We start from the raw sequence: 22,821 nt of genomic DNA, 5'->3' as shown, positions 1-22,821 counted from the left end.
ATTACTTTCAGAGCAGTTTTCATACAGGCATATATCCCTTTAAAATCACCTGTAAAATAATATAGAATATATAAAGAAAATGTAAAGAAAAAGTGCATGAGACTTCTCTCATTTTTCAAAAGTAACAACAACAACAAAATAATGTTTGACTTGCCTTATTTTTTTTTTTCCTCCTCTCAGGTCCATACCACTGTCCTACCTGATCACAAGGAGCCAAGAGCAGATGCTGGAGTAAGCAATTTTTGTTTGTTAATGGATTTTTCACCTCATCAGCAGATATAGACATCAAAGAGAAATGTCTTTCAGCCTAACTGCTCAACAGGAGCTGGCAAGCTTGGTCATTTAGAACAAGTTGGGTTAAGTGAATAAAGAATTAGGGGAGGAGCAAGGGCTTGGTGATTGATGTCCTCCCATTCACTAATTGTTTTCAGCTGAAATTACCCTGAGGCAAGCACAACTACCTAGACTTCTTGCTACTGCCATACAAGCAATCTGGATTGAGAGCATAGAATTGCATTATCTGAATGAGCCTTGCCAGTTGCTTCCTCATTTTCACATGCAGAGTATAAACAGTGCAGAATATAAATAGTCCTACCAGTCTGGTCTATTTCTGATGAAGGTATTGGGATTTTTTTTTTTCTGGTCTTGAGAAGGCTAGAGTCTCCCAGATAATGTGCGGGTCTCGGAGGGTAGGAAAACATTAGTCCTGCTAGAGCTGAATAAAAGACCAAATAGGATCTGGGTTTTTTACATTCTAAGTCTAAGGTGCTGAGTTTCCTGCATTATCAGGGCTTCCTTGGCATAGTTTCCAGTCCTTCAGCTTGCGTTTAAAAAACCTGCAATTTGGCAGCATGTTCAGGCTTAGTAAAATAATCAATGTGTTTCATTTTTTTTATGTAACTATGTAACAGAGACTTTTCTCTTTGGCTAGGTGGGATAATTCATCAAACTAGTCAAGACTCATATTTTCAGATTTATAACCATAAGTACTCCACTAGCAAAATTATGTTGGAATATTGCTCTGTAATTAGAATTACAGCAGGTGTTCTTTTTAAAGTCTAATTTTAAAGTGCAAAGTTTGATTGGTTTGTAGAGTGCTAGCTTAGGCCCCCAGGGTACACTATTTATCTCCAAATCAGTTTGGAAAAAGTTGTCTCCAGCATCATCTGAAGTTAGACCCCTTGAACTCTCTGCATTTATGTCATGGAATTATTTGCAATTGTAGTTAATTTTGCTAACAGTTCCTAAATGCATTGCCAGGTAAAGGAAGCTTTATTCTAAATAAGTGTAAGAATATGAGACAAGCAAATAAGTGGATTTATTGTTTTTTAACCCCATAAAATTATTCAACTTTAATTTTGTGATCCTGTAGAGTTAGATGAAACATTCATAGGTGGTTAGTGGATATAGTGCCCGAAGCTCCTTGATTCTATGAAAGGACTGTGTAATCACCTCTTAGCCTTGATCATACAAGTACTCCTACTTTGGATTCTGAAATGGATTTATAATTCTATTGTACTGCAGAAAGAAGCACCAAACTTGTATCAGTTTTGTTCAGATCTCCCCCTTCCTCTTTTCAAGTAGTAAGGTTGCAGATACGAACATTCAACTGCCATGAAATGCCAATTAAAGGCTGCTGTATAGAAGTTGTGCTGCAGAATGTGTTCTCATTGAACAGAGAAGGATGTGCTCTTTTTAAATGAGTAATCTGAGCTAACTGTGCCACCACAGAGTTTTAATGGAAAAAGGGCAGTCATGACTGATCTAAAGGAAGATGGAAATGTCTGTGTTCACTCTAGCAAGGCTATGCATCATCACACATGGACATATGTCTAAAAAGTGTATATTCCACTTGGCAGTGAAAACTAACCATGATCTTGTATGACTGTGTTATTTTTCTCTATATATTTTGTAAACACTTTTTTTTTTTGCTTCCTGCCCGTTCAGCACTTCCCATATCAACTGTTTTCCCAGCCTTCCCTAGACTCTCAGCTTCCATCTTTTTTCCTCCTCTAGTTCAGTGGCAACCAAAACACAGGAAATAAATTACCACCTATTTTAAGCCTGTATTTTTGATAGGAAAAAGCCTATATATATATATATGTATATATATATATATATATATATAGGAATAACTGTTGACCTAGCTTACCAAGTTGAAGACTGAAGTTGTGGCTTACCTAAATTGAGGACTGTGATTTAAACTATATGCATGAAAACCTATCTTAGTAGAGTCATATTAAGATCTATTCTAAGAGCAATATAATAAATATATAGACATATATTTGTTGCCAAATGCAAATATTCAATATCCAGATGGGCCTTCTTGAAAGAAAGCAGACTGCCGGGTTTTTGTTGGTTTTTATTGTTGTTGTTTTTTATCCAAAGGAAGTTTTTTTCTCAGTAGAAACAAATCCTCATTTTCTCCCAAGTTAGCAGTTGTTCTCTGCATGTAGTGTGTTGATTTCACATAAGAGTAAGTTGATTATTTTTGAATTTGGAGATCCAAGACTCTATATAACATAATTTTCAATGGTATTTTATTTTTATTTCAACAGTAGAGAGAAATCAGGATAAAGTAATAAACACAAACATTGTGTTTCTCTTAATAATTCTGGCAAAAATGCAAAATAATCTAGTTATAAATTATTCATAACAAGTAGTATTTTGTTGTATATTTTAAATAAATGCATAGAAGCTGACTGTAGACGGTTTTCTTTCCCTTAGTTCCTAGGGCAAGGCCAAAACTGGTCAACTTGACCAAATGAGCTTGTAGCAATAGGTAGTGGAGTATGAGCAGGGAGTGAAAAGTAATGAAAAACAAAGGAAGATAAGTTTGTTTTCCTCTTTGCACTCTTTTCTTTTCCAGATGTTGTATGAAGGTGATTTTGATGCAAGGAATATAATGTAGTAGGTTAACGTATCTTTAGAAAATCTAATTTTATTAACACATTTCTCTGTATGCATACTGCAATGAATAGTTTCACCTTAAAATGGTAATAGAGGAAACAAGTATTTACAAACACTGCTATAAACTAGAGAAATACAACATTTCTATTAATAAACATTTACTGAACTTCCTTTTAACAAATACATAGCAAAGTAGCTTCATAGTAAATACATCCATTTCAGAGTGGTTTTCATGAGAGTGGTTCCTCTCCATTAAGCCAGTATTTAACAACTTTATGATAATCACATTGCGGTTGCATAACAGATTTCTACCATATAATGTGTCAAAGTATGTATGCCGGAATGTTTCTAGGTATCAAAGAAATAAAGACCAAAGAAGTAACAATTAAAGCTTGAAAAATTAATAGAGATATTATCTTTTCTTTCTGCTTCATTTTGTAGCGAAGCTTCCTGGGCTGTACAACTTTTATAGTAGGAGACTTGGTGAAGTCAAAGGAACAACAGTTGACCCTTACCCTCAGGTAATTGCTTTCATCTGTAGTAAACCAGATCAAGTTAATAATTCCTGGCATTTGATGATTCCCGCTTGATTGTTTGAAGCTCCATATTTCTTTGCTTATGTTAGATATCAGATTGAAGTGCTTCTGGTTCTACCATTCACAAAGTCAAAATGAAATAGCAATTATTTAAGTTGATTAGAAAAGTTTAGTACTTATTTGGTGTAAATGTATGGAAGAATTTCAGGGAACTTGAGGATTTTGTTTGAAAGTTTCCATTAGGAAGGAGTGTAAGGTTCTCAGTTTCATTTCATATGTGTGTCTTAAAGAATAAAAACTGTACCGTTAGCTGTTTGGTTACTAGCCGTATTTAAAGATGATGGACATAATGAATTAAGACTTCTCTCAAATGTGAAATCAATGCAGTATCCTAAACTCATCATTACATGCAGCCAAGTGTCAGTGAGGGTTGATGTACAACACTATTCAGTGACAGAACACACATCTTCAGGAGAGTCATGGCCAGTGGTTGAAAACTAGGGTTGTGCTGAATAGATATTTATTAAAGCTCTGCACTGAAGAATAGAATTTTCACCTTTGATACTGACTTACAGTTATAAGATACTTTAAGATATAAATTAAAACCTTTTTAAGATTAGGGGAAACATTTTAGCTTGTGATTTTTCAGTATTAATCCATTGGACTGGATACAGCACAGACATGGTGTTGATTTATGGTTTTTGCAGGCACAGTGGAAATTTATTTGGGGTCACTGGATAGGCATAGGTAAAATTCTCTGAGCATCATGTGTCTACACAGGCAAAATTTTTAGTGTAAGAAGTTGTGACTAAGAAAGCTGAGACACATGGTAGAAGATACTCTAAATCTTCTGGTATATATTCTGCCTTGGGATATTACACGTAGGTGCTGTAGAAAAGTTATGTTACATACTTCATGCTACATATGAGTTAAACATGAAGCCAGCCTTGAGTTCATTGTTCGAAGTCCAATGTTCAATGACATTGTCATAGTTCCAGCATGTCAAAGTGTCTGCATTTTTTGAAAGAAAACTTCTTGAAATATTTTCTTTAATTACTCTACTAGTCTTCTTATTGTAGCAGTAATGGTTACATATGTATATTTAACTTGCTGGAAAAGGTAAAACAGCCTTGATTTCACTTTCACCCAAATACAGAAAATGCTACATATACTAAGAAGATAGATTTATTTCTGACAAAGAAAACAGGATTAGATAAAATGTGAACTGACTGCTCTGTATGGAAATGTTTGGTTAAATAAATACCAAGTTAATGTTTGTAAAAGTCTCTTCTGACAGGATTGCAAATTTTCAGGGTTTTTTTGGGACTAACATTGCTTGCCTCTGCAATTGGTATGTTGAAACCTTGATCTGAAAGAATGCCTTTGACAGATGACATTATAGCTGACTGCAAAGTTGAAAAAATGTAAAGTTTTGCGAAACCTAGAGTATTTTAAATCTTGAGATTCTAATATGTGAACCAAAACTTCAGATAACTAATGAGCAATAAATGACAGCATGCCCAGCTTTGTTGCAGTTGAACCTCTGAACCTTTAAAGGTTTGCTTTTAAGTTGGTTTTTTTTTTTTTTTTTTGGTCTTATATGTTCTCTTTGTGAAGCTGTCAGTTAAATATTACACCAATTCAAACTGTTTTGCAGATACTTTATGTGATAATCTTTATTCAGTGTAATCAATTTCTTTATTTTAAGGGACACTAATCTTTTAAATATGGGATCACTTCCTGAGTATGTCTGTTCAGCAGCACGGAAAAAAAAAACAACAATAGAGATTATCTAACTCTCCTCAAAGGCACTTCAACCAGAGCAGTCTAGTAATCTAAACTTACTTTTCTTCAGTTGCCCTGTTATATTAGTATCTACTTGCAGGACAGTGGATACAGAGGGTCTTGTCAGAGCATGCAGTTTTGTTCAATTTTGGTTGATATGAGTTGGATGGGGGTTTGCCATGGAGTGCCTGTGTTTTAGAGTTGCTCCTTTGATAGGTCTGAAATAGACATTTAATGATCTGGAAATAACTCTGTGGTGTGTTCTGTACACATTGGTCTAATTAGAGAAGCTGGTTACATTTCTGCAGGTTTTTATTCATGTATTGGGGTTTGCCATTGTTTTCATGAGGTACAATGTGAACAATATAAAAATGTTTTTAAGTGAATATTCTTGTCTTTTCTCAGTTAATTTATGGCGGCTTTTCATAGGGGGCAGGCACAGATCTGTAATCCCTTGCTCTTGACAGATGATGCTCTACTTATTCCCTCTCCCCACCATTGTACCTGAGCAGTGATTAGGGACACAAAATCTTCTTTTCTGAAGGTTTCCTATTTTGATTTTCCTTTCTTCTTTAAAAGGTGCACTAAAGTGATATAGTGAGTGTTTGTTGTAAACCTGTGCACCTGTATCTAATCCTCAAAACATGAACAGGTCAATTTCTGGAATTGTTTCTATGTTGACAGTGTATGCAACTGATGTCAGCAGAGGAGTTTGGTTACTTGAGACCTGGGATTCCAGTTTCCAATACGAAACCTGTAAAAAGAGAAATGCCTTCTATAGATTTGAATTGTTCATTTTGCAGTAATAATACAATACCTCTCGGCTGCAGCTTCCTCACTGAGTTATGATAATGAGCAGGATAAAATGGGCTATTGAATAAAAGAAAAGCCACATTAAATAGCAGATTGCATCTTAATACTTACTATGTGTTGCAGCACATCCAATTAAAAAAATTCCTTTATCCTTTGTAAATTAGACGTGTACTACATCATGTTTTTATGTTTTTGTTTTGTAGGTTGGGTGGTTTGGGCTTTTTTTTTTTGGCTTGGCTTGGCTTGGCTTGGATCTGTGGCCTTTTGTACAGGGCTAGCAATTAGTACATCCATTAGCTGCTTCCCCCACGGTGGTAGTTTGTCCTATTTCCAGGAAGGTCATTTTAAGCTGAGCTGATTTTGGTATGATTTTGAGTAAGTTAACATGTAAGAAGCAGCAAGCTTGGCAAAAGATAATGGTGCTCTTTTATGTTTTATAAAATTAAGGTCCATCTGTCTGAGATGCTCCTGATAGTAGGCAGTATGAAAGTAGAAGTAGACTACTTCACTGTGAAACTGGTGGGTAATCTTTTGCCTCCTGTAAGCAGGAGCTTTATAGCTATGGAGTTAACCATATGAAGGCAAGAACTAGGATGGAGTGTGTCCAGGCTTCTGAGATTTTGGTTGAATTAATAAAAGCATCCAGTAGATGCATAGAAATATCTTATGTCTTCTTGTTTTCCCAGTAATCCTATCTGGGTGTAGTGTGGCTTCTCAGGTCACTGACATGATTTTTTTTTAACTTTATTCTGTGTTGCTTTGATTTCTTGGACGATATCTATTTGTCTGTTAATCTGTTTTATTTTAACTGCCATATTTTAATTAACCTTGGGCAGATCCAAACCTATTACCTTTCAATAAAGGAGATAAGCTATTAATTTTTTTGAGAAGTTAAAAACAAACAAAAACCCTGGTGTATCACTAAAAAAGAAAAAGAAGGGCCCCAACACAGTTCTCCAAACATCATGTAGCTCAGTGGGCCATAAGACATACAACAACACTTCAATACAAGTTATATTTAGCACGTTTAATTAATGAAACAGAATTTCAAAGCAGCACTGTCATTTTTTGCAGTGGTTTAAATATATATGACCTTTGTTTCTATGACTTCCTTATCAAATAATCACTGTAAAATACTAATGTTTAGCTACTTTTCCCTATTAGAATTCAGTGTGAATCTGCCTGCAGCTAGTTTTACCAGGACTCCATTCTGAAAGTGATTTCTTGGCTGCTTCATGTCATTGTCATCCACCACAGGAAGCAGATAAACGACAGCCAGGTGAATCTCCCAAAGAGTTGAGGGGAAACTTGTTTTGACGTGAAGCTTGAGTGACATTACACTGAAATCATGAAAACAGAGAATGGATTGAACATTGCAGGACTTCATGTATTTATATTGCAATTTTACAAAACATTATTTACCAGTGCACTTGTTTAAAATCCATATCGATTGAGATAGACTCCACTGTGGTTCTGCAGAATAAGTAGAGCACCGCAGCATTTCTGTACAAGCACAGTAATTTTGTGCGTACATATTTCAGAATGTATTGCATCAGTTGAGAAAATGGATTTTATGGCAGTCTGTATGTTAGCCTATGCTAACTGCATTTGTTGTGTGTTATGCACTGGAGAATGGGGCTGCCTGCTAGACTGGAAATCATGCCACTTGTGTTTCAGGCAGTCAGTAGCTTTGTCATTTATAATTAACACTGTTATGCAAATACACAGTCTGTTTCTCTTTTTCTTTCTGTTCTTAAGCCATTTTTTGGGTAGAAAGGTATAGCCATGGGAACCAATTAGCAGGCCTGAATTTGCATATTCACTGTGCAGTTATGAGACTCAATGAGAAGTGCATTGGAGGCAAATAGCTACTGTTCTCAGTCTGTCTAGCCCACCTGCTTCTCCGTTGCTAACTTGTTACTTTCTTCCTTTCTGAATGCTTGTGTCAGCCTTTTATCACTAGAGGTGGACGTTTCCGTTGCTCAGGACAGTGTTATGTAGCTCTTTCTCTCTTCTTTGATGGAACTGATATTAGCCTGGAGGCCCTCAAGGACTTGGGGTGGTAAGCGAACGCGTATATATAAGAAACTTTCCAATAATATTAGAAGCATTAGTAAGCAATTGTAGTTTTAAACCTGAGCTGATTCCAAGACAACTTCAAAAGTGTCTGGATTTGACTTTGTAAACTGAACAACATTGTATGCAGCACTAATGGAAGTACTGCTTTAAGTTTGAAACCTCCTGTTTCACTTGGAACTACAGCGCTAGTGTTTATGAGAACATGGAACTCTAGTTACGCCAATATAGGTGGGTGCAAACTGACAAGGGACTATGGCTGTGGCATATGGAGCAAGCACTGCAGAAGGAAGGCAAGTTGGACTGAGTGAGAAGGGATGAACTGAAACAATGCCAGCTTTGCTACTGAAGCCTGCATCCTCTGCATCCAAATCTGGTTTAGAAGTCACTCTTCAAACACTTTGTCTCCTTTATTGATAATATTCCAAATGCTGATGCTCTGTAGACAAATATGGGGCAATTGGTGCTCTTTGTCCCAGGCTGCTTTAAATGGAATAAATCATCAGGAATTTTCCAGTACCACAAGCCAACTAGAGTTACAGCCAAATATGGGCTTCTCACATTGACAATTGTTTCATTTATTCTTATTGTTCTATTCCACATCCCCACTGTGCGTGTCAGAAAAATCCCTATGCAGGTTTTTCAAGGTGCAATCCATGTAATACTGAACTTCTGGGGTTCTGTAGTGCATCTTGTCTCATGGCTATAAGCAGTTTGGCACAGGAACAGTCATCACTGCAGTGCGTTGCTGCAAGCTGCACTTTCAACTTTATTAAACAACAGCAAATAAACTTTTTCTAACGTAATGTATTTTGAAGCCCATTAATAATTTTCCTAATGATCTGCTTAACAGTGTGTATGTGTGAAATTATCTGTCTGTCCAAGGAAATGACCTGAAATATATACATATATCTAGTGTGCAGTACTGTTTGATTTAGTTCAGAGTAAAATAATACAAGTCTCCATCTTATATCAGTGATCAACATGCTTTCTTTTTCCTACTGCATAAATTCTGTGTAATTCTCACTTTTAATTTTCTTTTAAGCATAATTATCTCTTTATGTTGCTTGAAAGTTTTAAATCCATGACATGTCTGTTATTTGAAGACTGCTGTGCACCAGTGGTATTTGAAATTCAGTGTCTTAAACAGACAATGATGGTTTCTCCCTGGACATGTATACAGCTCTTAGAATACAGTTACAACATAACAATCCCACTGTTTTATTCAATTGCATTGCCTTCTCTTACAGATATTGCATTTCATATTTTAATATTACATATGTTTAAGAATAGATCAGGAGTGATTTTGAGAACACAATCATTGAAGAAGTTGATAGAAAATAAAATTTCATCAATTGTATTTCTTTCAACATGTGGAGAAAGCTTCCACACTTGTATTCCTGCTTGTGCAGGCTAGCAATGGAGTCAACGCACACCACCACGCTGAGGCCATCTAATAGCAACAGCAGTGAGGGGGAATATTCAGTCCTCTGAAGCAATTCAGACAAGGACCAAGAAAGTGTAACTGATGATTCCATTTCTATTTTGTTTTACTTGAGCAACCTACTTCATTGGCTTTTATCAGTTCATTTGCAAACAGAACTCCTTTTTATTCAGTTTCCAATTATACTCTTAATTTGCCCTGATGTAATTTTGAATCAGATCTGTTTTATCTAGGTCAGTGTCACACTTGCAGGTCTCTTTGACCTTAGAAATCATGTTTCCTAAAAAATGGAAAGGCAGGATTTTTCTTCTAATAGTCAAGCGAATGACCAGGATAACAGCCAAGTGCTGCTGCATGTTGAAGTCAGCCTGCTAATGAGGTTGTCCCTTTGACGCTTTGATCAGGACACACTCAGATGTTGAAAAATTGTCAGTCTTGTAGCAACACGTTGACTCTGATTTAAAAAGTTGTATATGATATGCTAGCATCCTGTGTATTCCCTTTTTCCTTGGAAATGCTGTAGTCCCTTTGCTGAGGTAACCTAGTTCACGTGCTGGTTGTTATCTAGGAAGAAGAAAACAAGTCAAACTACTGAGCTGTAATAACTGAGAGGAATGTTCTAATTTCAGAAGGAATTTAAATTGTCTTTCATACATTTCAAAACTGTTACGTACTTTTGCTCATAAACACCCTTTGGACATTGAACCTCTCTAACTCATTATTTTTGTTTTGTATACTTTAATTAACATGGGCTTCTTTGGTTGCAATGCCATCTAGAATTGGTTCATTTTTAATTATACCTTTTTTTTAATATCAGTAATGAATTTGTCTTAGAGCAAGTGAAGTAGATGTAAATATGGAGAATTATATTTATTTTGAGAGATTTTTTAATAAAAACATTTAATTTGTGTAGCTGCAAGGTGAGTGTATTTTACTAAATCACACATAGGTGTAATGGCTTGTAACAAAAATTATTTATTTGAATGGGAAGCTCCAAGTAGCTATATTTATAAATGTATATGTGAAAAATTTATGTATGTAAAGAAGGAAAGTTTTGATTTAGCATGATAAATTAGTGTTCATTCCCATAAAGCTTGATGTAGGTGCTTAACTTGAATCATTCTGAAAACTCAACTTCCTCTGACCTAACTAAGGCTTGATACAGCATGCAAAAATAAAGACTGTGTAAAAATGTGGCAGCCGGGGTTCTGCAGTCTGTGTTTGAGCAAATACCCGGGGAAAGCCCAAGCACCACACATGGCAGGAAGGCTGAGCCAACCTGGGCCTGGCCTGCCTGGGTGCAGGGACTACATGTGTCGGCGCTGTGCCACACAGGGGCTCTTGTGGCCCAAATTGTTCTGGGCTTTATCTTGCCTGCCTGCTCAGAGTTGTGATGCTGCACCATCCTGGTGGTGTACAACAGGGCCAGTGCTTGGCTATAGGCTCTATCATGGTAGGGAAAATTCTGAGAACACTAGGTGGTATTTTTATCCATTCTTTACTACTATGATATGATGTTGTTTTTTTTTAAGATCTTTAAGAGTGTCCTTGCTAAACTTGAGCTTGTTGTTTTGCAGTGAGGGGTTCCCCAGGAATGTGGAGGTTTTTATTGGAACTACTTGACTAATATTTCTTCTATGTATTTGCTTTTTGTAGCTCTACCACTTTTCATCTTTATTTCTGAGGTGATATATGGTATTGCCCCAAATCCATTTGTTTTCATTCTTCCACTGTGCGCTTTTCAATTTTCCTAACTTATTATCATCATTGCTAATTTCTGCTTGGTAGCTGTTACACTTTTTCATTATTCTCAAATGATCTGTTACATTTATTTCCTTCCTTTCAAAAAATCCAAGAATTCAGAATAAGCTAGAGGAGACTGGCTGTGCAACCTTGGTGTTTTGAGTAAAGTTTTGCTGCCAGTGAAAGCCAAAAAGCACTGAATCATTTTAGAGTTAAAAACTTTGTAACTTTGCTTCTGCTGAAAGGTAGCGTGCAGTATTCTTTGTTTCGACATGTAATTGGAATTATGTTTTATTTTTTCCTGAAACTATCTGCAGAAATAATGATAAAGGTATTCACCTAGAATTACATTAGCCGCTCCTATTTAGTTAAATAAATGGAACTGATTCTGTATAATTACTCTGCAGAGATAGTACAAAAAGAAAAGTGAGGTTCGGATTTGTTTCACTGTAGTGATTTAGCAACACATTTATTAACGTACTGAGCATGTTCTTTGCAGATTATTAGGAAACAAAGCATCATACTGTGCAGTGAGACTGCAGGTCTTAAGTGAGCTATTGGCACAACAGGTAATGGCTCTTTTCCCCCACAGTCCACAGACAGAATACCTTCTAGAATGAAAACTTGGCAATGTGCATGGATTCTTCCACCATTTATACCAGCTTCCAGTCCTCAGTTTTATGATGAAAACATTCCATGTTACAAGCAATATGCAGAAAATATAATAAGCCGTAGTGTTAACGTTTGCTTTATAGATGTAAATAACAAATTAAATACAGATCACTACAGCTATACAGAAGAAGGAACTAAATGTTTATCTAAAATGTTTTTATTGCTGGAATGAGATGCTGCATGTGATCCAATGTCATGGGGTTTTTCTTCCAGAACTTCTGATGGTGGAAAGGCAGTTGGTACCATTGAAGTCAATCTTGTGAGGATGGGAGAGCTAGAAGATGGGGAACCAGGCCACATCACAACAGATGCACAGGATCAAAAGGTAACAACTCAGTTGATTGCACAAAATTAATTAGAATTATTAGTTGCACCAGATACCTAAATTACTCATACCACATGGTGTTATGTAGTTATTGAAAAAAAATATGGGATAAAGTACTGTTCACACTTAATCTCTCAAAAATAAAAATAAATTTTATGAAAACGTGCAGATTAATACTCTGTTATTGATTTCCTAGTCCCTCTCCTTTTTCAGAAAAAATTTAAAAGTTGGTTTGATTTCAGCTGATCATCTTTAATCACTCCTGATCAACACCTGTCCAGTAGAGACACCATAAATCTGATTTTTTTTTTCCCTTGTACAGTTCCTCTGTTTTCTACCACTGAAATCCTGTTCATGTGGATTTTTAAGTGCAACCAGTGCCCACAATACTGAAAACCTGGGAAGAATGGCAGACAGGCAAGCCAAAGAAGAGGTGAATCCCCTTAAAGAGGGACAGATTCAGCTGCATTTCATGGGAGCATACAATGGTGGGGTCAATCTAGGGGGGCAGTGGGGGGCAACAGTGGTACTTCAGTGCTAGAATAGGACAGTGTTGAGCAGAGGGTATATGTAGGGATTTTGAATTGAGGCAGCCATGGTAAGAGGCAAGAGGAAGAGCAGAAGGGGGTTGGAAAGGGCAAAAATGCTCTGCCGTAGGCAAGTCTTGCATCCAGAAGTGGTGGAGATGCAAACTGGAGATGACGCAGTGGGAATGAATTTGGAAGGAACCAAAGGAGGGGTGGAAAGAATGGATGGCAAGAGGCCTGGGCTAGGGCAAGATTCAGAAACAACCACTCTGAATGATGAAATTGGGGTTTGAATGGTTTTCAGTAAATAAAAAGGATTTTACTGAGTCCCTAGTCTGATGACAACTGACATACCTGAACAGTCACTGCCACCTGATGGTTCTGTCCCCGCAGCCTCACTGAATTTTTGCAACCGTAATACTATGATGTACTTAAGGTACTTCCCTTACTCCACGCTTCATGGGGGAAAAAAAAATCAAACTTTCAGATTTAAGTACTGCATTCTTTTTCTCTTAGATGTAACACAAAAGAATGTGTATTTGGAGAGAATGGCGTTGTTCTGAGTATCTTTTCGGCTCAGAAAAAAATAGTCTACCAAACTCTAAGGATACACTTTTTTAAACCATTCTTGTTGTAGGAACCCCAAAGTCCTTTTAAAAACATGAACTGGTGGGACTAATTCCAAAGCAGCCAACAAATGCTGTGACATCTTTCTTGTTTTGTACCATAAAACTTCTACAAGATATACAAAACTAACTGCTTCTCTAGCCTTCTCTTTTATTTCATTTTTATTGTTTCAGAATGTTGAATGAGACTTGGAGCAATTATTTGACCAGTGTCTGAGTTGTGGAAGCAAAAAAGCTTTTAATAGACTCTTTCTAAGGGATTCTAATATGTCAAGAAAGAGCAACCTTGTGACAGCTGTGCAACTTCTGATCTTCATAGGAGTCCTTAGTTTTAATGATTAGTTGTGTCATGGTCTTGCATCATGGACTCTTAGTTTGTATGTTCATAGTGGAGATAAAATTTATGAGTATATTCCTGAGAAACAATTGTGAGAATGTAGAGATGCTGTATTACTTCAAAGAAATAAGTTCTGAATTAGATTTGCTAACTCGTTAGATAAACTGTACACAGGTAATTACTCACAGAGGAGTAAGCTAATAGTTCGATTCTACCTGAAATGTCAAGTAGTAGGGAGTACCTCGTGTCTTGCTCTTCGCTTCAAGCTCTGCAGCAGAAAATCAAGAAAGAGCCATGGTAACTGAGTTTCCTGTCATCTTCGGAAACCTTTTTTCTGACTGAGGGAGGAACATGAAAAATACTAATACTAGCACATTTAAAAGTGGATTTATATCAGATGATTTTTCCATTAACTTTTGATACTTTTACTTTATACGCTAACCTTATCAAAGGAAACATCTTCCAATTCACTTGTATAACAGATTACTTTAATCACAAACCACAACCACATTTTAAAGATTTCTTGTGGCTCCTACTTCTGCCTTGTTTAAAAATTCATTGAGTGCTTTCTGACACTGTGTATGTGAAAGCTGCGTTATTGAAAGAAATCCTTCTGAAACCACAGGACTTGTCACAAGTTGTTTTAACCTGTGCCATTGTATCGGAAGGAAATATTTGTTTTGTTTTGGAACGGCTGACCATATTTTGTCATCTTCTCTGTAGTACTTCTGATTGTTTTACCATATATTGGAACGTACAGAGAGAGAAATGTAAATGGTAATTAAAAGATAGGGTTGGGAAGTTTTCACTGTTCTTTTTAGTCTTCTACTTACAAACGCTTTTATAAGCACTTATAAACTCCTTGTCATGCCACAATGTGCTACATATGAATTTGTGTTTCTTTTGTAGTGTGCATTGGTTCATGAGTGTACAGCACCTGAAGGCATAAGTGGTAAAGACAACTTGCCTTCATTAAATGCAGGTGAGTATTTTAACTTCTGTAAGTGATGGTTATTGGAATACCTGGTCTTGAAGAAATCACAAAGATTTGGAGCAGATCTCTTTAAGGGCTCTTCATAACATGTAGAGATTTATTAATATTTTATGTATTTTTGACTGTGTCATTTTTCTAAGAAATGTGAAGAAAACTTTCAGACATGCAATGCTTTCTGAAATACTAGTGAAATCTCCCACTCCAACATCTTTACAATTCAGTGATTTTTCAAGACTGTCAGTGGTTTCACTGGGCATGGAATTAACCTCATAAGTTTTTGTCATGTAATTGCATGACATCCTGTTAAAATAATTACATCCTATTTGCAATTGAATATGCAGGAGAATTAATCTTTCTCGTAGTTGATGGCATGGCAATTTCGGTTCAATCTGAAAGCTATACATGCTAAAACTGTGGAAATGATGAGCAAGGCATTCTCAGTTCTAGCTCTGCTCTGGCCTTGTCTGTACTTTACTGAACTAGAATTCTCTTTCAATATACTGAGAAATATTACATGCTGATATGCTGCACCGTAAAAGTTTTACTAGCCCAAGTTTATGAATCTCCATTGCTCTACAGTAACAATGTCACAAATAAGTTATATGGGTTATCTGAAACCCCAGTACTGTCAAGTATTCTGTGTATTTGCTGCAGGCAGTTGAAGATAAATGTTACTGAAGTTCTAAAACCTTTATCAAAACTTTTTCGTATTACTTCGCTGATAGGACAGGAGACATAGTAGTCCAGCTTTGCAGTCTGATGGAAACACTAGAAACATACCACAATAGTCTTCCTGTGCGTGTATGAAAGCTGTATTTTTTCCTGTGAAAAAACAGAAACGGAAAAACTTTTTAGAACTGCCATTTCTTGTCACTGATTCAATGGGAGGCTAGAACTGTTTGTGGAAAAGATATTCATTGAGAATTACTAAATGGGCAGGAACCACATCTGGTTCCAGAAATTCTGGAACTGGAAATAGCTGGAGGCAGGGAGAGTATCTAGGTATCTACTTATGGCTTTTCTTGGAGATGGGGTACAGAGCCAGCTGAATGACTTGGTCAAACTTAATATAGCTCTTTGTTTCTGATTCTGTATGGCATCCAGATAGTGAGTCTCAAAGCAATTTTTAATCAGAGTAAGTGTTACTGATTGCAAATGAATTCTTTCAGTTTGTTGCCTCCTTTTGTTGGATTTGATTTTTTTTATGGGCAAATGTTTTTTGGGGAATAAGTTGTGTTAAATTGTTGGAGCTCTCAAAGTAGGTATCAGCTTTACAATAATGAAGCTTTAGCCTCTTTGCCACGAGTGAATGGGATTCTACAATATATATAGACAGCACTTAGATATCCATGTTTATTGCTCTAATATACAGTCACAAAACATAAAATGAAAACTCCCAGCCCATCTACCTTTTCCAGAATTTACATATTCAAATATGCAAAAGTTGTGTTCTTTTAAAATTTTCTTTTGAGTATTTTATTTTCAAAAAGAGAGGAAAGAGCAAAATTGAAGATCTCATATATGAGAAATGACAGCGCACAGGATATTGGGAAGATTTTCAGATGCAAGAAGTTTGTTCTAATAAGTACTTACTTCTCCATTTGCTTCCTGTACTTGTGACTTTGTCTTCTTGCCCCAGCATTGCCTGTGCTCCCTGTAAACACCTGGCATCAATTCCAACTTTTGTCAGTCCCTCTCTTTTCTCCTTATTCTTCCTGAATTCCCAATTTCTTTTCTTAAGAAATTCTTGCTTTCCTTTTCTACTCCCAGCCTGTTTTCCCAACCAGTCAAGCTTCTTCCCTAGCATGTCTCTGTGTCTGGGCTTCATGTAGATTAACACTGTCTCTGTTGCCTGGAAATGAGCTTTCTGAAATGAGTACTAGTGTTGCCCTTAAGCACATTATACCGCACATTAGTTGTGTCCAAAAAAGGTATTCATCCACTCTGTAGGAATGACACATCCACAGCCTTGTTAGTACTAGAAACTAGAAATGATGCTTTTCAACAGAGGCTGACTTCTGGTGCACGTATATGGTGTTTAGTTCAAGTCAATCTATCTTGATTTTTTACAAAGTAAGATTTCTTTCCTTAAGCTTAAATCACTGTCAGATCTGGGTGGATTGCCATGGAAATGACAATTAGAAGACTTACTGTCAGAATTCAAGTTTATAAAGCACAAAACTTTACATTGCAGATCTCATAATTCTAACATCATAGACCTGTATTTTCTAGCCTCATTCTCTGAACAGCTGGACCATTTCAGCTGAAAATTTCCAAAAATAATATGTTTAAATCAGGCAAAATTCAGTGTGGCAAAATCAGAGCCAAGGAATGAAAAGAAAGGAGGAAGAAAAACAGTGTGGTAGAAGGATATCAGAGGATATCAGCCTGCCTGCAGTGTACATTGCCTTCACTACTCTCCCTGCTGTGAACATACAGAACTACAGTAAAGATATATTCCACAAACATAGGTGTTTATTACATGTGTGTGCTGTTCTAAACATTTGTTCCTATCTCCCTCGTGTTGTTTATCAGTCCTTCAATACTATGAAACTGAAAAGAATACCCCTATATTTATCTTAAAACCTGTTGAAATTCTTCTGAAACTTAAAACTTTCTATGTAGAACTCAGAGTCCTTGAGTTATGAGGCACTTAATGAGTCAGGGGAATAAGTATATTTCACTGATAGCTGTTATTATTCCATTATATCCCCGAGGATTTAATCTATATGTCTCAAAATAGAGTTATTTGTTTCTACTACAGGAATGCTTGCCATTTGCTTGCCAGCAAACCTATTGCCCTTTGCAATTATAAAATGAATAAAAGTAATTGAAATTAAGCAAAAATTAAAGAAGCTGAAAATTATCCTATCATAATAAATCTGTCCTAAAAAAGGAAGATATAAATAGAAACACTCAAAGTAAATTAGTATATGGCAGCAGTATTCTTTGATTTGTGCTGGATAGGGAACAAGAATGAAAACAGAGTATTGGATCTTTTATTAATTTTTTATTTTCTTTACTGGCGAAGCAGTGAGAAGTATATTGCATGGAGTAAAAATCACAGAGGTCTTTAAAAATGAGAATGTGAAGAAGTATGGATAGTCAAATATATGGTATTGGCTTCAAAGCTTTGTGCTTTGAAGACGTGATTTTAAAATAAATCTTTCCTTTTTTAAACTATTGAAGTTCATCTGAAATTGCTTTTTCCAGTGCCCTTCACGATCACAGTCTAAATACAGGAAGGATTAAATTTATGAAACTTTCACTCATTTCAATAACTACTACTTATAAAATCTAATTCTAGTCTTACCATCCTTACTGTTTGGGTGCTAAAAGCCTTCTGGATTTCTTTTTAAGACCATTTGGTGAAATTAGAAAGAAAAACATGTCTAAGAATTTTATGGAATCACGTAAACATTTCAGTGTTCCTCTTCACAGGAAAACAAAATATTGTGCAGCTCTTACTGTCGACCTCACAAACTAGCTAGCAACAATGAAAATGAAAATTATTGGGTTTCCTCCCGGTCTTTTTTTGTGTAAGTTTATAAATGAAGTTTTCTTCATAAACTCATGGAAAGATTTTTTGCTTTGTTCTTGCTTTCTCTTTTCCTTATTTTTTAAATAAAGAACCATAATTGGCTTCCAGTCTGAAATTTCAGTAGCAGAGATACTGCTTTTAAATAGCATCTAAAGAATGTCTTGATAATTTTAAAAATGCTAAAAGAAACAACTTCGGATCCATGTTTCCAAAGTGATTCTAATCTCCCTTGCTGTTATGCTGCAGTAGTTTTGGTCTTGTCTTTGTTTTTTTCAGTTGGTTGTTGCTTTTTGTTGTTGTTTTACTGGTGATGATGATGAGGAGAGATAAAGGGGGAACAGACTGTGAAACGTACTGCTCAGCTAACCATTTTGTGTACGTGCGTTAGGTTCTCACAGACAAATATGAATTTTGTGAATGTAATAGATTCTGAGTGCATATTTAAGCATTCTCCTTAGAAAAACTTGCTTTGAAAGCTTATTGGAAAGTAAACATAAAAAGGAGAAAAAGTGGGGACTTTTGCATCTAGGTCATCATTATTTGAAATCTCATAGTAAATATTACCAGCCTGCTTCATAATGAACAGGTGGTGCTACAAAATAAATAAATTAGTAAAAAAAAAAATTACCTGTTGTGACTGATTTCTGTTTTAAGACAGACCTGACTCAACCAAGTTTATTGAGCTCCCTCTGACTTCTGAAGATTGTCATTATGTATCTTGTTAGTGGAAGATGATCAGTGCCTTTCATCTGCTTTATGGATTGACAGAGGCTGTCAACATGACTGAAAATTTGATTTTTATAACATACAAGAATCTTGGTGGAAGACAAGGAAAATGGGAGAACGTTACTGCACATTTTAATGAAGTAATAGAGTAAAGCCCAGACATGGGATGCAAATTGATCATAAGTGCAGAGCTTGAAGATTTTTTTCTTTTTTGAGAATTCTCACGATGTAAAATGTATGTGATGACATTTGAACACTGGGGTATTTTGTGTGCTATTAATGAACAGAAATTCCTATTGTTCATCTGCCATTTCCATCAATCGTCTGTTATGCCTGTTTCACAATAATAAGTCAGAACCTAGTTTTTGTAAATAAAATGCATCGTAAAGGCAAAAATACTCTAAAAGCTTTTAATTTCTCATAAGACTAGTTAAAGAGATCTCAATGAAATGATGGAAATATAAAATGAACGTGAATATTTGCAGTGTTCCTTTCTTTATAAATTGCCAACAGCTGTTTTATTACAGATACCTTTGAATCTGTGATCTTGTTTCAGGCTTTTCCTGGAGGTTTTCTTGATTAGATATGCAAGACCACTTGCGTAACTTTAATAACTTTGTCTGTGTTGTTGTCTCTGTAAATCAGCCTACATAGGCAATAATGGTGGCAATGAGATGTAAAAGAAGCTGAAATTCTTACTAGTTGTCATGGTTGCCAGTGGGAGTTGAAGAGTTAATGAGGCAGTTTCCTCAGAAGAGAAGAATGAACTCTTCAACTCTCAGTGCGCTGCATGATATTATGATGTGGAATACCAATGAAAAACCATGAAACCATGACACTAGTATATGTCATATTGACAACAGGTTTCCTCTCAGCACACTTGGGTAATGCATTTGGTTGAGTTACAGACCATTCAGTGGCAGATCAATGGGAACCTGTTCTGAGGCTTTTTCCAGAGGGCTGGTAGTAGAAAAGTACTTTTGGAGGTTTTGGTTGGCTATCCAAAGTCATTCTGCATTAGGAAGCTGCAGATATGTATGTTTAATGACAATAATTTGTGCCCCACAAAGCTTATTCACGTAGTCAAATGATACTTTATTTTCTCAACTTTTTCCTCAATGGTCAAGAGTGGGGTGGGTATAGGGAAGAAAGGAGAGCACAGAAATTTCCCTTCTACATTACAGTACACCATTGTAAGGCCAGAGTGGGAATGTTGCCAATGTGCAAGGGATTTAAGGTGAAAAACTGTGGGTTTTAAGGATAAACTTCCAAGACATGAAGTATCTTGATTTTCCTAAATATCTTGATTTTCCTATGCCGAGCTACGAGTTACAACAGTGACCTGGGAACGGAGCATATAACATGTTTATAGGATTGTTATCTTTATTTCTATGAAGTACCAATTTCTTCATCATATCGGTATGGTTTCTATTTATGTTAGAAGCATGTCATCTATTTACGTTAATGACTTCTCTATGTACATATCATGGAGAAGATGCATCAGATACTGCTAAACTGCAAGGCATGCTTCACTTGTCCAATGAAATTCATTATTCATGTGAGTGGTTCTAACAGGTAGTAAGTGATAGCACTGGCTGTGTCAAGTTCATTGTTTACTTGTGCATTTTGTTTTTCCTAACTGTATCTTAAGTGTAAGAATAGAGAGTGTAACTTCTCTTTCTACTACACTGAAGTACTAAGTTCACAGAATACCTGCTGTGATTCATCTGCTATACTAGCAGCACTTGGTCCTCTACATGTTGCTATAATAAATAAAATACTGATATATTTAATAGATTTTTAATGGCTTTAAAAGTAATTCTACAAGCAACGGGAGGAAATAATGTATTATTTTTAGATTATTTATACTCATAAATTTTCAGTCATATAACCACAGGAAAGCAACAATATAATTTTTCCTCTCTGCAGTGTTAAAAAACCCAATCTGCAAGTTGTACAGATTTCCTACTTCTGACAACAAGTGGATGAAGATCCGGGAACAGATGGCTGAGACCATCCTCTCCTTCCACGTTCCTAAAGAACTGATCAATCTGCACATAAAGGAGGATATGAGAAGGTAAGGATGAGGAATTAGCAGTAGTAAATACTATATTTTTTCTTAATAAGAATAAAGTATACAATGAGCTAAAAAATGTAAATTTGTACTGTGAAATAGGCCAAGTATAGCATTCTTTGGGCTTTTAAGACTTTACAGCTGTAGCTGAACAACAGAATTGATTGCTCAGAATTCTCTAAGAGTACAGTGACTTCTTAAGTTCTGAGCAATAAAGTGTTCTAGAGTACAGTCACGACTTGAAATGTATAAGAATCAACATTTGGTTAACAACATAAATTTTCTGAAAAGGTTTTATAAAGAAACAAGGCATGACAAGGATGTGAACTATATTGTAGTGTTTTGTTTTGTACTTTGGCAGCACTTATATCACAGATAAATGTTATGCAAGCAATGGCAAGTAACGTGTTCGTAGTTAGTGAAGAAGCAATGAGAATATAAATCAATTTTCTTCTAGCTAATTTACATTAATTGACATGAGAAAAAATTACAAAAATAGTGTAATTTTGTAGCCTTAGCTCATGTTGGGCCTTTTAATCAGCAAAGGCAACTTAGGATCAACACAGTGTGAATGGCCTGGGAAAAAGAGAGGGAGCGCCACTGGCCATAAACCTTTTATATACCCAAATTCCCACTGCATATTCTAAAATTGTAATTTTCCCTTTAATGAACAGTAAGTTCTGCTGGTACAGCTGGGCAAAATGTTTCTAGTGGTCGTGGGCTTCCCTAAACGCTTGCCTGCTTTTTCCAGTAGTGCTGAATGATGCAGAAAATTATTGCTTCTTGCCTCACATAGATGGGCATCTTGTCTCATGTGTAAGAATAGCACTGTGAGCTAATGCTGCATCCCTGAGATACCCTGTGTGCTTTCAGGTATTCCCTCTTTAGCAACAGGAGATCCTGCAGTAGGGGTTCCTATCTTATTTATTATTATTATGCCCATCTACTGCATCTGTGTGATTTTTTTTTTTTGTGCCAATAGAGCAGTAGGTGACAGTCCACAATCTTGCATTTAATAAAATCAGTGAATCAGTACATATTTAGTTGTAGTGATGATAGGTTATAAAATCATATGTGAATTGGTATAATACTTTATTTTTTTTCATTAGCTCCGTGTTTAGGTGTTTATGGCCAGATCTTGTTTGAGAATATTAATGCGTAAGGGTTTTTTGGTAAGCAATAAAAATTGATCATGCTGACTGTACAGCTCATCCACTTCCCAAATTTTTATTTGCCCAATAGGTAGATACCATTTAAGCGTTGGAGAATCACTTTAACCACTTTTACTTCTTAAGCATTATCATCTCCAAAGCCATAGTGCAAATGCCAATACTTGCTGTTATTTCACGTTATAGCATTCATCTCTTTGGAACAGCTCATAGCATTGTTTTATTGTTTATTTCTGTTAAATGATCATCCAGTACCTACTGTAACAAAGAAATACTTTGAGGAAGAAACATAAGTAAATGTGGCTTGAAGATCGAAGCATGTGCTTCTGATTTTCCTGACTGCCTGTGTGGTTAGTTTTAAAGCCTGGTAGAAGTGTGAGCGTGACAGTGAGAGAGAAAAATTGGTTGTGTCAGTCTGAAGGAGGAGGTAAAATCAAGAGAAGCAAGAACTTTTGGTAGGATATTAGCAGATGGGGTGCAGTAGGGACGTCCGTGTTACTTATCAGTGTATAAGCATGTAGGT

General features: G+C 36.0%; 1 protein-coding gene across 7 annotated transcripts in view; it reads left to right on the top strand.

The window, feature by feature from the left end:
• INPP4B (inositol polyphosphate-4-phosphatase type II B) overlaps positions 1-22,821 on the top strand; it is a gene marked incomplete at its 5' end in the record, with an annotated part of 191,005 nt that overhangs the window by 63,989 nt on the left and 104,195 nt on the right. For 4 of the 7 annotated variants that reach the window (XM_021394499.1, XM_021394495.1, XM_021394496.1 and 1 more), the window contains 6 exon segments: positions 181-231; positions 3,352-3,431; positions 12,193-12,304; positions 12,627-12,737; positions 14,704-14,776; positions 20,985-21,132. In XM_021394499.1, the coding sequence (XP_021250174.1) occupies positions 181-231; positions 3,352-3,431; positions 12,193-12,304; positions 12,627-12,737; positions 14,704-14,776; positions 20,985-21,132 (575 nt within the window). 7 annotated transcript variants of the gene reach the window in all.

Source organism: Numida meleagris, chromosome 4 (genome assembly GCF_002078875.1).
Source record: "Numida meleagris isolate 19003 breed g44 Domestic line chromosome 4, NumMel1.0, whole genome shotgun sequence".
Classification (NCBI taxonomy): Eukaryota; Metazoa; Chordata; class Aves; order Galliformes; family Numididae; genus Numida; species Numida meleagris.
The sequence above is the reverse complement of the archived record's forward strand: the minus strand, read 5'-3'. Positions and strand labels throughout refer to the sequence as shown.